Here is a 14,903-nt window from a genome sequence, read left to right as displayed (position 1 = left end):
CACTGAATGCATTGCTCAGGGATCATGCCTGGAATACAGAAGGTCCTGTGGGCTCCCGTCTCCCCACTGGTAATAAGGGGGTGACAGAATCTGCCCTGGAGCCTTCACAAGGCAGTTATCAAATCAATAACAGGTTTGAAAGCAATGCCTCTACGGTGAAATGATAGATCTGGCATTCTACCTCGCTACTGTTTGCCCGGCAACAGACGATAGGATAATATAAGAAATTATCTTACAAAAAAGGAGGGCAGTTTTATTCAATGAAAGAGAAAGAGGAGATGCCATCATCTGGCAAAGTGAGGGAGAGAAAGAATTTTCAAACTTCTTTCTCCGTGGACCCAGCAGCCAGGGCTGCAAGAACGGCCAGTCCAGAATAGCAGTTCGTTCTAGAGATCCAGCACGGTGAGTGACGTGAGTCCCCAGCAGTGGATCCGGGAAACAGAGGCAGGGTTGGCTAGAACAGGCCCATGACGCATCCCCGGAAGAAGGTAGCTGTTCTCTTTTCTAATGAAATTAAATACCACCACCAACAACATGAGAACAGAATTTGCCCATGAGTTTTGAACTTGTGGAAGCAATGTACTCCATATTACAGAGGGGGAAAAAAAAAAAAGGAACATCTATAACCGTTCAGGCTTAATAGTTTCTCCTACCAGCCAGGGGCAGACTGTGCTTTGAGGATTTTTAAAACTTAAAAAAGACATGAAACATATTTCTGTGCCTATTAATAAATACTGCTATCTGAAGAATCAACTAATTCCATAAAAATTTACTGAATTGCCACCCCTCGGCTCACCATTCAATACAGAGATTCTTCATTTAAATGAGGAAAGAACACTTGGGTATCCTGCAATATTATTTCTCTCTACTTCCCTAGCAGAAAGGAGCCATACAGAAACAGCACTATCACCTCTCATGGGAGCTTGCTTCAGGTTTTGATCTTTAGAAGACACTACATTTCTCCCTCCATCAACCCTACTTTATTTAAGCTGCAGAACGGGTTCAGCACAGTCAATTAGAGCTTTATAATCTCAACCTAAAGACTGCACGCAGCCCACAAATCACCCTTACTTATTTTACAAATGGGCCCTGTGTCACTGGCAAGCAGCCCCTCCATTAAATATCCATCAATAAAAACACAGCTTTAAGGCCATCTCTAAGATGGACTCTATTATTCCAGTGCCCCTCCAGGCTCAAAGCACATCAACCATGACCATAAAACAAGGGGACCAGGGTGGGAGGATCTGACCTAGGAGCAAATGTCATTAAAGTAGTCAGTTTCTGTCAACTGTAGGGAGATCTCCTATATGAACTAAATACTCCCAGGCAAGTATAAAGAAAAATTCGGGAAAAAAGGAGGTGGAGGTTGCCCGAAGATACCAAGCCTTGAGGTCCCAAATTCCACAGGCAGGTGGGCTACTATTCACAGGTAAAGGGAATTATTCCTTTCCGCAGAGGACACTGACCGAGCTGGGGGAAGCATATTAGGCACCCAACAAACACAACACCCAGAAAGACAGTGGTGACCAGAGTCCAGGCATCCCTTACTCACCAGCACATTTTGTTCTTGTTCTGAGAGCCGGCCCAGGAGACCCAGTGCCACCCTCCCCCGGCCTGGTGAGCAGCACGCTGATTTCATACTCTGTATCCGGGTCGAGGTGCCCAATCTTGTAACTCGTGGAATCCACTGGCTGTCGGTCATTCCAGCTTCCGCTAGCTGTGCAGTATTCCACCTCTCGGGCGACAATGGGCCCATCCCCATTGATGGAGTTGGCATTTAGTTGAATCCATAGGTAGGTGGCCCCTACAGAGGCGAGCTGAGGTGGAGCTATGGGAACAGGAGGCTCTGGAAGGCAAATCAGAGAGTCCTCTTTCAGAAACTTTGTGCTTCAGTTTTAAACCAGCTAAATGTACATCAATTATTACAGTATATAAACCATGAATGTGTCAGGAATGAATTGGTAAGGATGGGTTTGTTTAGGTATTAAGGAAAGGCATACTGGTGAAGTTTTTCACAGTGTTGAAATTTGTGAAATAAACTGTCTTAATATCTAAGCTTTCTTAAGCAGGCATACCCCACAGTTTGTTACAGGACATAACTAATTTTTCTCAGACATCTACAGGTATCAAAGGATTTTTTTTTTCCCTACTAAAAGTAACTTGCTAAAAGCTCTCTCAATGATAGCCCTTAAACTCCAGGAGGCTTTCTATGGCCAAATTCCTTATTGAGAATGTCTTCAAAATCATCAAAGGTGCTAGTTATCTAGCTCATTAAATCCAGTTTCCTCATACTTATTGCTCAACAGATATCATCAATTTTAAAACATGGTGGAAATTATAGTTTACCTCTTCATAAATGCATTTCCAGGATGACTTGTTGCTCCAAAAGCCATCCTAGTGGACTCATTCAGCCACAGGAGAAGGAAGACCTCTGGATAATAAAGCCCACCACTGCTGCTGTTCAAGGAGCCACCAGTAATTAGTCATATGAAAGCAGCGAGTAGAAAGAAAAGCTCTAAAGCAAAGTGCAAGCCATGCCCAGCTTGATAAAATTCTAAGCGATCAATAGCAAATACTCCTTAAACCCAAGAGGGTCTCTTTCATTGTTTAAAACTTGAGATGGACTTTTTTCTACACCGTTGTCTGAGAAGGGAGAAATAGACAATGTCATTTTAAATAGTATTCCCAGTATGTGAGTGAGGTGTCGGTTGAACGGCTTGCCAGACACCCAATGAAGGCATTCTATATGCCCATTGTCACTGTAAGTGGCACCACACATGATACCGGGAAAGGAGATAATTATATAAAATAACATATTTCTATCTTAATGAACCTCCACCTGAGGAAAAAAAAACCCTAAGATCTAGTGATTTTTTTTTTAGTTTCAGAATTAGAGTTTAGTGATTCATCAGTTGCATATAACACCCAGTGCTCATTCTATCACATGCCCTCCTTAATGTCCATCCTCCAGTTACCCCATCCCCAGCCACCTCCCCTCCAGCAACCTCAGTTTGTTTCCTAGAGTTAAGGAGCCTCTTATAATTTGACTCTCTCTCTGATTTTTTAAGCATGTTTCCGCAGGTGGTTTATGTCTTTTTGGGGAGTGTGTGTGTGTGTGTGTGTTTCAACTCCTCAGGTAGGGCATATGAATGCACAAAAAATAAAGCCTGCTATGTTCCAGTACTGGCATACACTAGCCTGCATGCTGCAAATTTTGTCACCACAGAAGACACAGCCAACTGATGACTGTTCTGTTTCCTGCTGAAATGACTCTCACGGCAGCTAGGACCATCTGATGTTGGTCATTGAGACCATACCTGGTTGATCCCTAGAATAAGCTACCAGTAACAACAGTTCTCTTTGGTGCGTGGGGGTGTCTTTGTTCTTTTTCTGTAGTCAAGGTGCGATGAACCTTACTGACTTTCAAAAATAGCTGGGAAATCTCATTAGACTAAGTCAAAATAGGCACTAAAGGATGACTTGTATTTGGAAGACTACGGAATTCATGTAAATGTACTAAAATATTATTCCTATTGTTTATATACTACAACTTTGTGCTAGCTCTTCATTTCTTTAAACAGTTCTTACTCAACTCATAATGATTTAACATCAATTTATATCATTATGCAATTCCTTGAACCGAGACAGGAAATGGGCATTTTATAGTATATCCTAAGGCAGTTATGTAGCCAGGCTGAAAGAGCAGTTAATTACTTTGAAGTTGCAAATGCTAGCAAGGGTTGCTGAACTGCCATTCAAAATATAACTCAGGGGCAAAGCCACGAAGGTTAGTGAGTGCCCACCAATTCATTTAGGATATTGTTACTATATCCTAAAATAGACATGACTTTAATGCTTGTTTGACCTGAGTATATTTTCTCTATTAATTTCCCATGAAGAAAAGTATCAGATATGGGAAATCAAATGAAAGATTCAGCTGGAACCCGGAACAATTACGATAGATGTTCCAAGGGACTTTCAGGTTGCTTAAAGAATCCGTACAAGAATAAGTTTATATTAACATTTCGGATAATTTTTCCCAAAGTGAAGGAAGAAAAGGCAGGATTTGGGGGCTGGTGCCAAATCAGTGTGTGACCTTTAGAAAGTTACAAACTCCATGGATTTTAGTTTGTCCAATTTTTAGAAGATTAACACCCCAGAGTAATGTATATTAAAAAAGAGTTAATCTATATACAAGTGGCCAACAAAGTGTCACTGTTTATTTTAAAGTAATCATCTCGAGGTAATATTTCAGTTAAGTATAACATGCTAGTACAATTCAGCATGTTATCTCATTTTAAAATATAAAATATATCTCATCTTAAAATATAACATATATAAAATATATTCAAAATAAAAACATATAAAATATATGAAATTTGGCTATAAAATTATAAAATGGAGGAAAAGTCAAATTTCAGATTTGAGCTACAACAGCAAGCCAGCCGTCCCTGGCTTTGGTCATGCATAGGAATGAAGAGAGGTGCCTGGACATTTAACACAATCACAATAAGCCAAGCTGCCATCATGCTGTCCTAAGGCAGGAAAATGTGCTGCATAAATGTGAATAACAACTCGTTCATTCTTTGTTTCACATTTGTTCTGGAAGACTAGACATTTATGATTTACTTAGGCCACCCAACAAATGAGGCAATTTTTAGCAAGGTTACTAGATTTACATTATACTGATAATGAAGCATGATGCCTTAAGAACATGGCTGGTCACAGTGAGATGCCCTGGCAACTATCAATCAGACAATGGGACACAGTCACGAAGAACTGAGCCGAGATGAACATTCAATAATAATAATGATCATAAAGAACTCAGCTATGGAACACCGAGGCTGCTGCTTTACTGGATTTGTTGGTAAACGGTGTCCATTTTCTACACGGTGAGTCCTTGCTTCTCTACAAAGTAGGGTGTGCATTACTGTGAAATGTTAGTTTTCTTTTTTTTTTAAAGATTTTATTTATTTATTCATGAGAGACAGAAAGAGAGAGAGAGACAGAGAGAGAAGCAGGCTCCATACAGGGAGCCCGACATGGGACTTGAACCCAGGTCTCCAGGATCAGGCCCTGGGCCAAAGGTGGCACTAAACTGCTGAGCCACCGGGCTGCCCAAGTGTTAGTTTTCTTATAGTTATTAAGCCTAAACTCAAGGACCAGCCAGACCAGCAGAAGTTTCACTACAAACCAAAATTCCTACGAATCTGCTGTGGCAAAATATATTCGTGGAGCAGGTATTTCAACGTGTGCAACGTCAATCACTGCTGCTGCTCGGGGGCAGGCTCACACCAACACAATTCTCTCAGGAGCCAGGAGTGAATAATATTGGCAGGAGTGATTTCACAACAGAAGCATATGCCCAAACCACCTATAGATTCTGTAACAGAGAGTGTGTCCCCAGAGATTTTCGCTCAATGGGTGGTAATATCTGGGCAGGCATTTATGTCTTAAAATTTGGAAAGAGGAGGGGCACCTGGGTGACTCAGTTGATTAAGTGTCTGCCTTTAGATCAGGTCATGATCCTGAGGTCCTGGGATCCAGCCCTGCATTGGGCTCTCTGCTCAGCAGGGAGCCTGCTTCTCCCTTTCCCTCTGCCTGCTGCTCCTCTTGCTTGGGCTCTCTCTCTCTCACTCTTTGTCAAATAAATAAATAAAATCTTTAAATTAAATAAACAAAATTCAGAAAGAGAGCAATGACAAATGAGGCAAACTGATGTACAGGAGCAGAGGGTAAGAATCACCTCACCCTCCTCGTCGTCCTCATCTTGGCCCTAACAGGTGCTGGCTGCTTACTATGTACTATTCTAAGTGCCATTCATACATGTTTTGCTTGACTTTCCTGATCACCTTACAGTGTAGGTGACCTTGTTCATGTCTATTTTACAGAGAGCAGCACAGAGCTGGTAAGCCACTGGCCCATGCCCACATAGCGAGTTCTGGGTCTTTAAAACTGCTTGCACAGAGAAATTTGCTGATAAAAGGAAGAGCCCATCCAAAAGAGATCAGTTTTATGTTTCATATTTAAACAATGCAGGGGGAAAAATTTCAAAAACAGGCATCATTCTGTTCTCCTAGGATAAAACAGCAATGGCCTGACACAAATGACATAAAAACGCCTCATAGTACATCCACAAGTCCAAATTATTCTGTCTGGGATCAAGAATTGCCTTGGCAGTTTAATACCATAAACTCCTCAGTCCACAAAAAAAGCATTAGACCAGTAAAGGAAACTTATTTCCTTTCTTTTTTTTTCCCTCAAACCCCACCTTCCTGAATATAATGACTCAATTTTTCAGTCATGCAAAATATACTAATGGAACCTAACTGCGACATTATGAATGTTAACTCAGTATTATCAATATGGCTTGTGTGATATGAGTGAGCATTTTTATACTGGCATTGCTTCATTTTATTAACCACCGTGCTATCATAAACACCCTGGCTGGTGAATATTTGCATTTTAAGTGATTTTCTATCAGTAAAAAAAAATTCATTCCTTAAAAAAATTTATAGGTTGCGATCTCTGTATACACAGTTGGCAGAAGAACTTGCCAAGAGCACATTCGGTGCTTTGTATGCAACTAAACCGATGTAAATAAAATACATTTTTCAAAAATATTGCTCACATACAAAATTTGTACTTAAAATGCAATCCACTGAACTACTCTGTTACCAAGCCACTGTTCTGAAACAGACAAGGGTAAGTTTGAGCTTCACACAAATAATGAACTGACAACCATCTGACATAATGACTATTTAGGGGTATAAAATACATTAAATACCTTTAACCACCAATTCTGCATAGTTTGATAATCCAACACCTCCTTCAGTGCGAATCATGCAGCGGTACTTTCCAGCGTCTCGTTTTGTTGTATTTACGACATTAAATGAAGCTATGAATCGCCGGGAACTAGTCACCTTTATTTCCTTGAGTGGAGCATCCCGCACATCAATGCCCTGTATAAATGGAGGGGTGGGGGGTACAAAAAGAAATAATATCAGCTGTCAAGTTGAACCAGTAAGACACCTGATGGCATATTATCCCTGTTATCTCCATGTGGGTCTTGGTTCTGTTGTTGATTACCCATGGGCACTGGTTCCAAGAGAACAGCTGGCCAGGAAACTAAAATCCTGCCATGATCAACACTTTCACAATTGAGGGATGCAAAATTAAGTGTGCAGAAAATGTCTTGCTCTGTTTTTTTTTTTGGCCTTCAAGATATTAATTATGTTAAATGAGCTCACCAGGAGTAGAAAAATGCATATGGAAAAACATTTTACTCCCAAACGATCACCATTTGGTATTTTCATACCACTTTATTTGAAGTTGTTATGCGTGGCTAGGAAACAGAATTAATTCACTTGCTACCATATTGCTGACCTTATTTTATTTATGAACAAGGAGACAATTTATTAAGAATTACATTAAAAACATAAGTAGGTATTAGCATATTCCTTACCAAACAGGTCTGACAGGCTATTCTAAGCTTTATGATGCTCTTCCAGAATAAAAACACCAAGTAGATGCTTAATGTTACCTGACGCTGAAATGCTACAAGAAACATTTCTCCCCTATCCCAGAGTTTCAAAACCCACATAGAGCAGATTCCCTCCGTGTGGCAGCTTTGTCTTACACCATCGCCAACACTTTGAGTATGTCTTTTTATGTAGCCTTATAAACCTATTCTATGTTTCCTATAGCTTAGAGTCTCACAAAAAGGCTAGAAATTTTAGTTCTTAATAGTTGTTCACAATCACCAGGAAAGAGGCTATCTTTAGTAGGGTATTTGCAAGCATGGAGTAAAAAACAATGGGCACAGATCTTGTGGTTAATGCATGATACCAGGCACTCTGTCCATTTGTTCACTCTGAATCCATTTTGGGGGCCAACCAGGTGCTATCAACTGTGTTAAGACACCAGGCTCAATGGTGAATGACAGAAGCGTGGTTGTGGTGCCCCTGGCACTCTAGTTAGTGGGACGAATAGGCTGGAAATGAATACAGAATCACAAGTGACAGCCAGTGTGGTGAAGGGACAGATCAGATGACTAGCAGAAACCACCATCTTGGGGATCCCTGGGTGGCGCAGCGGTTTGGCGCCTGCCTTTGGCCCAGGGCGCGATCCTGGAGACCCGGGATCGAATCCCACGTCAGGCTCCCGGTGCATGGAGCCTGCTTCTCCCTCTGCCTGTGTCTCTGCCTCTCTCTCTCTCTCTCTCTCTCTGTGACTATCATAAATAAATAAAAAAATTTAAAAAAAAAAAAAAAAAAAAAGAAACCACCATCTTCAGTTATGGTGGCTGTGGGAGGCCGGTTTGAGGACATGAGCTGAGATGTGAAGGGTAAGGAGAGAGCGGTGGGAGAGAAGGAGGATTCTATTTAGCCAGAAGAAACTGGAAGGAAGCCTGGGATGGTGAGAGAGAACTGAATGCTCTGGATGAATTTAAGGCAGCCGGTGGAACCAGGGAAGTAAGGAAACACCTGTGCATTCAGGGACTTGCAGGTTCTATTGAAGTGTTTTTATGTAAGAGTATGAAAATGCTAGGCTGCATACACATAATGAAACTCATCTATATCCCTTAGTGATTTATACTATGCAAAGTCTTTTCAAAGCTTTTCTCTGTGATTTTTTTTTTTTCCTTTGGCAGTATGCCCTAATGGACATGGATTTGGAGCCAGACTGACCAGGGTGCCAAAGCTTACCGCAAAGTGATTTACCTTCCTAGCGCCTCCTTTCCCTCATCTGCAACAAGGAGATGACACAACTCACTCGCGGGGCAGTTGCAAAAATGTAAAGATATATGCAAGCACACTGGCTTAATGGCCAGCACCGCGTCTCCCCACCCAAACTCTGGACCAACTGCATGGCAAGGTCAAGGAGAGAGGCGGACAGGCTGTCACTGTACCACTTTTACTGCCTGGGAAGCTGGTTTCACAGAATACTGCTGATGTGCAGTGACAATGGGCTTGCGAATACTTAGCAAGAATTAAAGACTCACCCCCCCCCCCCCCCAGGCACAGGCCACCTTAGAAACCACAAAGGCCTCCCACATGTTGGCTGCTGCTGTCCAACTCACAGGATGGAAGAACAGGGCTCCTATTGGGGGTCAGCTCCCGAAGAAGGGGCTGGGCTGTGCATGCTCACAGCTTCCTTCCCAGGCAGCTTCTGCTTGGGCAGAGAAAAGGCAGCAGAGTGCTCTGCTGGTACAGTTCCTGCCACAGGGAAGGAAACATCAGGGGCAGGAAAGAAGAGTTCCCCCAGCATCACCTTCTCTGTTACCTGCCACAACAGCTTTGGGAATAGCTTCAAAACATGACATTCCACATACACCTTATGCGTCTTATGTCTGTCCTGGTTTTTACTGAAGCCTCTACATTTGGTCTGCGCCAAGCAGTCAGGAGAGCAGAACAAAATAAAATCAATCTGGCATGATTAATTAATACAATGGGGGAAGGCATTCTTCTCTGTATTCTTTACATTCAGGCTCCCATCCTTCCTTGCAAATAAACAATCAAATTCTACCACAAGGAGTAACCTCAGGTCTACCAATCCTCTATAATTCTGTTTGTCTTTTTCCAAACTAAAAACAAAACAAAACATATCTCCAGTTTTGAGAAAAAACTGAAGTCCTAAAGAAAGGCAGATTTCATATCTGTATTTGTTTTATTAATAACAGCAACCAAAAACAGGCTATCTTATTTATTTGCTCCCTTGCAGCACGAGTCCTGTTAAGAATATACTTTTGTAGTAATCCCATTGTCTTTTGCCTACTAGAATAAACCTACTTCAAATGAATGTTCATTTAAAAGAATCTTAAAGTATGCACTTAATGATCACTCATGATTCAAGGCTGCACTGAGGGCACTCAAGTTTAAGAAAAGCTCTGTTTTGGTCGTATAGATATGTTGAGAGGAGTATTACTTCATAGCTATTGTCTTTATGCCACAGATTTAGTCTTTAAAATAAATAGCCTCAAACTAACAACTCTACACGACTCTAACATATGACCTCCCAGGACTTGGGCTTTCTTTCTGAAGCCCATGTATTGAATCACACAGAAAGTTAGATTCAGTTTCTTCAAGAGAAATACTACATAGGAAAGAGAAACCAAGGGATAACTAATAATCATTTTAGCTTAGAATCCATACCAAATTGTATATCTTGCTCAAATCTGCAGGTTATTTTGTCTTCAATCATTCAAAGTTACATGGATCCAAGCATTCATTTAACCAACATTTAGTAAAAAATCTTTCAGGAGGCAGGCGCTGAATCATAGCCAGGGAGAATGGAGCCAAAAGCCCAATCCCTTACCTAACTGAATTTCCAGTCTGGTTAGAAAAAAGCAGACAAGTAAGGCAATGATTATAGTACAGAGCACTAAACTGCATAGCAAATCCAGAAAAGGGGGACCGCATTGAAGAAGGGGGGTGAGTATTGGATCAGCTTTCTAGAAAGCACTACTTGAGGCCAGGCTGGAGGATGCTGGGAAGGAGGAGATATGGAGCCCAGTGAGTGAGAAGAGCTCTGCAAAAAAGTCAAGAAGTCAAGAGAACATGGAATGATCTAGGAAGTACAACTGATTCCATGCTACTAGAACAAAGTGCATCTAGAATGGCAGGTGATGAGGCTATAAAGATAAGCTCATTATGGGCTGCAACCAGGAATGTGACATACGGAGGATTATAGTTTATCCTGACTCCAGGAATGGATGGATTTTAGGTAGAGGGGTGACATAAACATATCTATGGCTACAGTAACAGACTGAAGGAAAAAATGTGGGATCCCAGGTGGTGTCAAGGGAAACTGGTAATTTTTAATTTTTTAAAAAAAATTCATTTTAGAAATCAGCAAACAACAAAAGGAGGAGAGAGAGGAAGAAAGGATTCTAAAGGTGTTTGGGATTCTAAAGATATTTAGAAACTAAAATGGATAAAAAGTGTGTTATACTACAGTAACATCTTCCTCTTACAGCAGACTATAATGTCTTTCAAGTCAAGAAATGGATCTTATTCATTTGGTGTACATGGATGCATAAGATATAAAACTCAATAACTTAAAAAAAAAGTCAGTAACTTTGTGCTGACTCTAAAAATCATAGTCCCAGTGGAAAAAAATGTTTCATAGGTAGAAGAGAAACATGGATTGGCTAAATTGACAGATTTACACTCCACATCCTAAAACTGGACAATTAGTCTTTTGCTCCAAGGGAGACCAATAGGGAAAATAAAGATACTTTAGAGATTCTGTGTATCGCTCAGTCACCAACAATGCCCACTCATCATGATTGAGGTAGGCAGAATAACAGTCCCCAAAGATGTCTACTGACCAGTTCCCAGAACTTGTCAATATGCTCCCTACACACAGTCAAAGGAAGTTTGCAAATGTGATTAAAATAAGAGTCTGGAGATGGGACGATTATACTAAATTATCCAGATGGGCCCCCACTGTAATTACAAGGTAGGAAGGTCAAATGCAGAAGAAGGAAATGTGACCACAGAAACAAAGGTAGGAGTGATGTGCTTTGAAAATGGAGGAAGGGATCATGAGCCAAAAAATAAAGGAGGTCTCTAACAAGCTACAAAAGGTAAGGAACAGATTCTCCCCAATACCTTCCAAGAGGAACCAGCCTTTCCATCACCTTATATGATGCTTTCTAACTTCTAGAATTATAAGATAATAAAGCCATTATGTCTTTAGTAATTTGTTAAAGAAGCAATAGGACACTAATAGAGTAACCATCAAGATATTGAAAAAAACCTGTGGCTTTTCAAAGATACACAGCAGTCATGAATCCTGATTTGTCATAACTACAAGCAAATCTTTAAGATAGGTTTAGATCTTAAGGACTGGTGAAAGTTCAATTCACAGGTCATCACTGAGGCAAAACAAAGTTTAAAGACTCACACTTCTCAACTTCAAAACTTACTACTACAAAGCTATAGTAATCAAAGATATAGCATAACATTAGCATAAAGACAGACACAGATCAATGGAATAAAGAGCCCAGAAACAAACTCATACGTGGTCAGTGGATTTTCGATAAGGGTGCCAAGACCACTTAATGAGGAAATGACAGTATTTTCAACAATTGGTGCTGGGAAAACTGGATATCCACAGGCAAAAGAATAAAGTTCGACTCTTATCTTTCACTGCATACAAAAATTAACTCAAAATAGATCAAATGTCTAAAATTAAGATCTAAAACTATAAATATCTTAGAAGTAAACAGAGGGGAAAATCCTCATGATGTTAGATTCAGAATTGATTTCTTAAATAAAATACCAAAATCACAGGCAACAAAAGAAAAATCAAACTGGACCATCAAAATTAAAACTGTTGTACCTCAAAGGGCACTATTAAGAGATTAGAACAATGGAGAATGGGAGAAAATACTAACAAATCATATACATGATAGAGATTAAGATCTTGAATACATAAAGAAGTCCTTCAAACCAATAGCAACAACAAGAAACAATCCAATGTAAAAATGGGCAAAGCATTTATAACAACATGGATGGTCATTAGTCTAAGTGAAATAAGTCTGCTAGAGAAAGCCAAGTACCATATGATTTCACTCACATATAGAATCTAAAAACCAAAACAATGGATAAACAAACAAAAAGCAGAATCTGACCTGTAAATAAAACAAATTGATGGCTGACAGAGGGAAGGAGGTAGGGAGATGGGTAAAATGGGTAAAGGGGAGAGGGAGATACAGCCTTTCAGTTATGGAATGAGTAAGTCATGGGCATAAAAGTCATAGCATAGGGAATATAGTCAATGATACTGGAATAGCATTGTATGGTGACAGATGGTAGGTACACTTGTGATGAGCATATCCTAACATGTAAAAAAGCTGAATCTCTATGTTGTACACATGGAACATGTATCAACTGTACTCAAAATAATTTTAAATGGGCAAAGAAATTAAATTGACATTTTCCCCAAAGAAGATGTACAGACAGCTGATGAGTATATGAAAAGATGCTCAACATCTATAGTCAATAGGGAAATACAAATCGAGACCATAATGAAATACCATGTCACATCCAGCAGATGGTTATCATTCAAAAAAAATAAAAATTAAAAATAACAGGTTGTGAAGGATGTAGAGAAACTGGAACCCTGTGCATTGCTGGTGGGATTATAAATGATGCAGTCACTGTGGAAAACAGTTTGGCAATGCTTGAAAAAAGTTAAACAGAATTATCATATTACTCAGTAATTCTACTCCTACATATAACCCAAAAGAATTGAAAACAAGTACTCAAACACATCGCGTATGTGCCAACGTTCACAGCAGCATCATTTGCAAGAGCCCAAAGGTAGACAACAACCTAATTGTCCACTGATGGATGAATGGATAAACAAAAGGTGGCCTCTACAGACAATGGAATATCATTTAGCCTTAAAAAGCAAGGAATTTCTGGGAAGCCTGGGTGGCTCAGCGGTTGAGCGTCTGCCTTCGGCTCCAGGTGTGATCCTGGGATCTGGGATCGAGTCCCACATCGGGCTCCTTGCAGGGAACCTGCTTCTCTCTCTGCATGTGTCTCTGCCTCTGTGTGTGTGTGTGTGTGTGTCATGAATAAATAAATAAAATCTTTTTTAAAAAAATGAAGGAATTTCAGACACATGCTACGACATGGATAAACTCTGATGACATTATGTGAAGTGAAATAAACCAGTCATGAAAAGATAACTATGGTATGATTCTACTCATATGAGGTATCTAGAATAAACAGATTCATGGAGACAAACAGTAGAATGAAGGTTACTAGAGGTTGGGGAAGTGGGAATGGGAAACCCAATATTTCTTAATGGGTTTTGTTTCAGGTGATAGAAAAGTTTTGGAAATAAATAGTGGTAATAGTTACATAACATTGTGAATGTACTTAACCACTGAATTATGCTCTCAAATGTGGTCAAAATGGTAAACTTCATGTTATGCATATGTAGTCATCACTATCTACTACAGACCAATAGCATGAACTTCAGCTTTTTGCACTTTTCTTCGAAGACTGCCTACTAAAATAATCTGGAGTGAGGGTTAAAAATGTTTGCAAAAAGTAGGTAAAATGTACTTGGTGAGTTAAATGGAGAACAGAATGAGAGATGCAAAGCAGACATGATCTTTCCAAGCAAGGGCAGAAGAGGAAAGCAAGAGAAAAAGGGTTCAATCAGCCAGGTATGGGGAAGCCAACATACAATCCTGATTAGACGGCAGAGCATTCTAAATGTCTGCAAGACACCAGATACAATCGGCAAAGGACAGACCCACACAAAGTATATTCTTAGGGACAATAAAAAGAGATATGGAGTTTTAAAATCTAATGTTTCCTAGAGAAGCCTTTTTTTAAATATAAAAATAAAAATTACAGACATTTAAAAAACTACACATAATTCAATCACTTAAAGATAAATATGGTAAATATTTTAAGGTATTTTAGTTTACTTTTCTCTGATGCATTATTTTCATTTAAATAAATTTAAAATGGTAGTCATATATGTGTTTTGTGTGTGTGTGTTTTATCTCCATGATATCTACAGACTTGTTTATACCCTTAGATGGTTTCAAAAACATGTTTTTTATTGTTTCCCACTTAATAGCTATAACCATTATTTCTGTATATATTAATTTATCATTATACACTTAAATTATTTACATGTTTCACTATTATAAATGATTTTAGGACAATCTCTATTCCTAAAATTGTTGGTTTAAAAGGAATGAAAAATTTTAAGGGTTTTTTTTTTTGATGAACAATATAAATGGCCCTACAGAGAATTAATATCTACTTATAAGGATTGTTTTATTAACAAGAGTTCAGATGGCTCCTAAAATCAAATTATTTTTTAGCTCCTTTCAGGTACTACAATCAGATGAAATAGGACAGAGA

General features: G+C 39.5%; 1 protein-coding gene across 7 annotated transcripts in view; it reads right to left on the bottom strand.

Annotated features, from left to right (window-relative positions):
* Positions 1–14,903, bottom strand: part of PTPRM (protein tyrosine phosphatase receptor type M) — a 786,460-nt gene that overhangs the window by 413,638 nt on the left and 357,919 nt on the right. For 6 of the 7 annotated variants that reach the window (XM_025429496.3, XM_025429497.3, XM_035718728.2 and 3 more), the window contains exons 6-7: positions 6,788–6,962; positions 1,553–1,846 (exon numbers count right to left, since the gene is read on the bottom strand). In XM_025429496.3, coding sequence (XP_025285281.1) covers positions 1,553–1,846; positions 6,788–6,962 — 469 coding nt within the window. Of the gene's footprint in view, positions 1–1,552; positions 1,847–6,787; positions 6,963–9,082; positions 9,220–14,903 lie in introns of those variants that run through there. The other variant, XM_049112921.1, reaches the window with a different exon arrangement.

This window comes from Canis lupus, chromosome 7 (genome assembly GCF_003254725.2).
Source record: "Canis lupus dingo isolate Sandy chromosome 7, ASM325472v2, whole genome shotgun sequence".
Lineage (NCBI taxonomy): Eukaryota > Metazoa > Chordata > Mammalia > Carnivora > Canidae > Canis > Canis lupus.
This window is presented reverse-complemented; position numbering and strand designations above follow the sequence as displayed.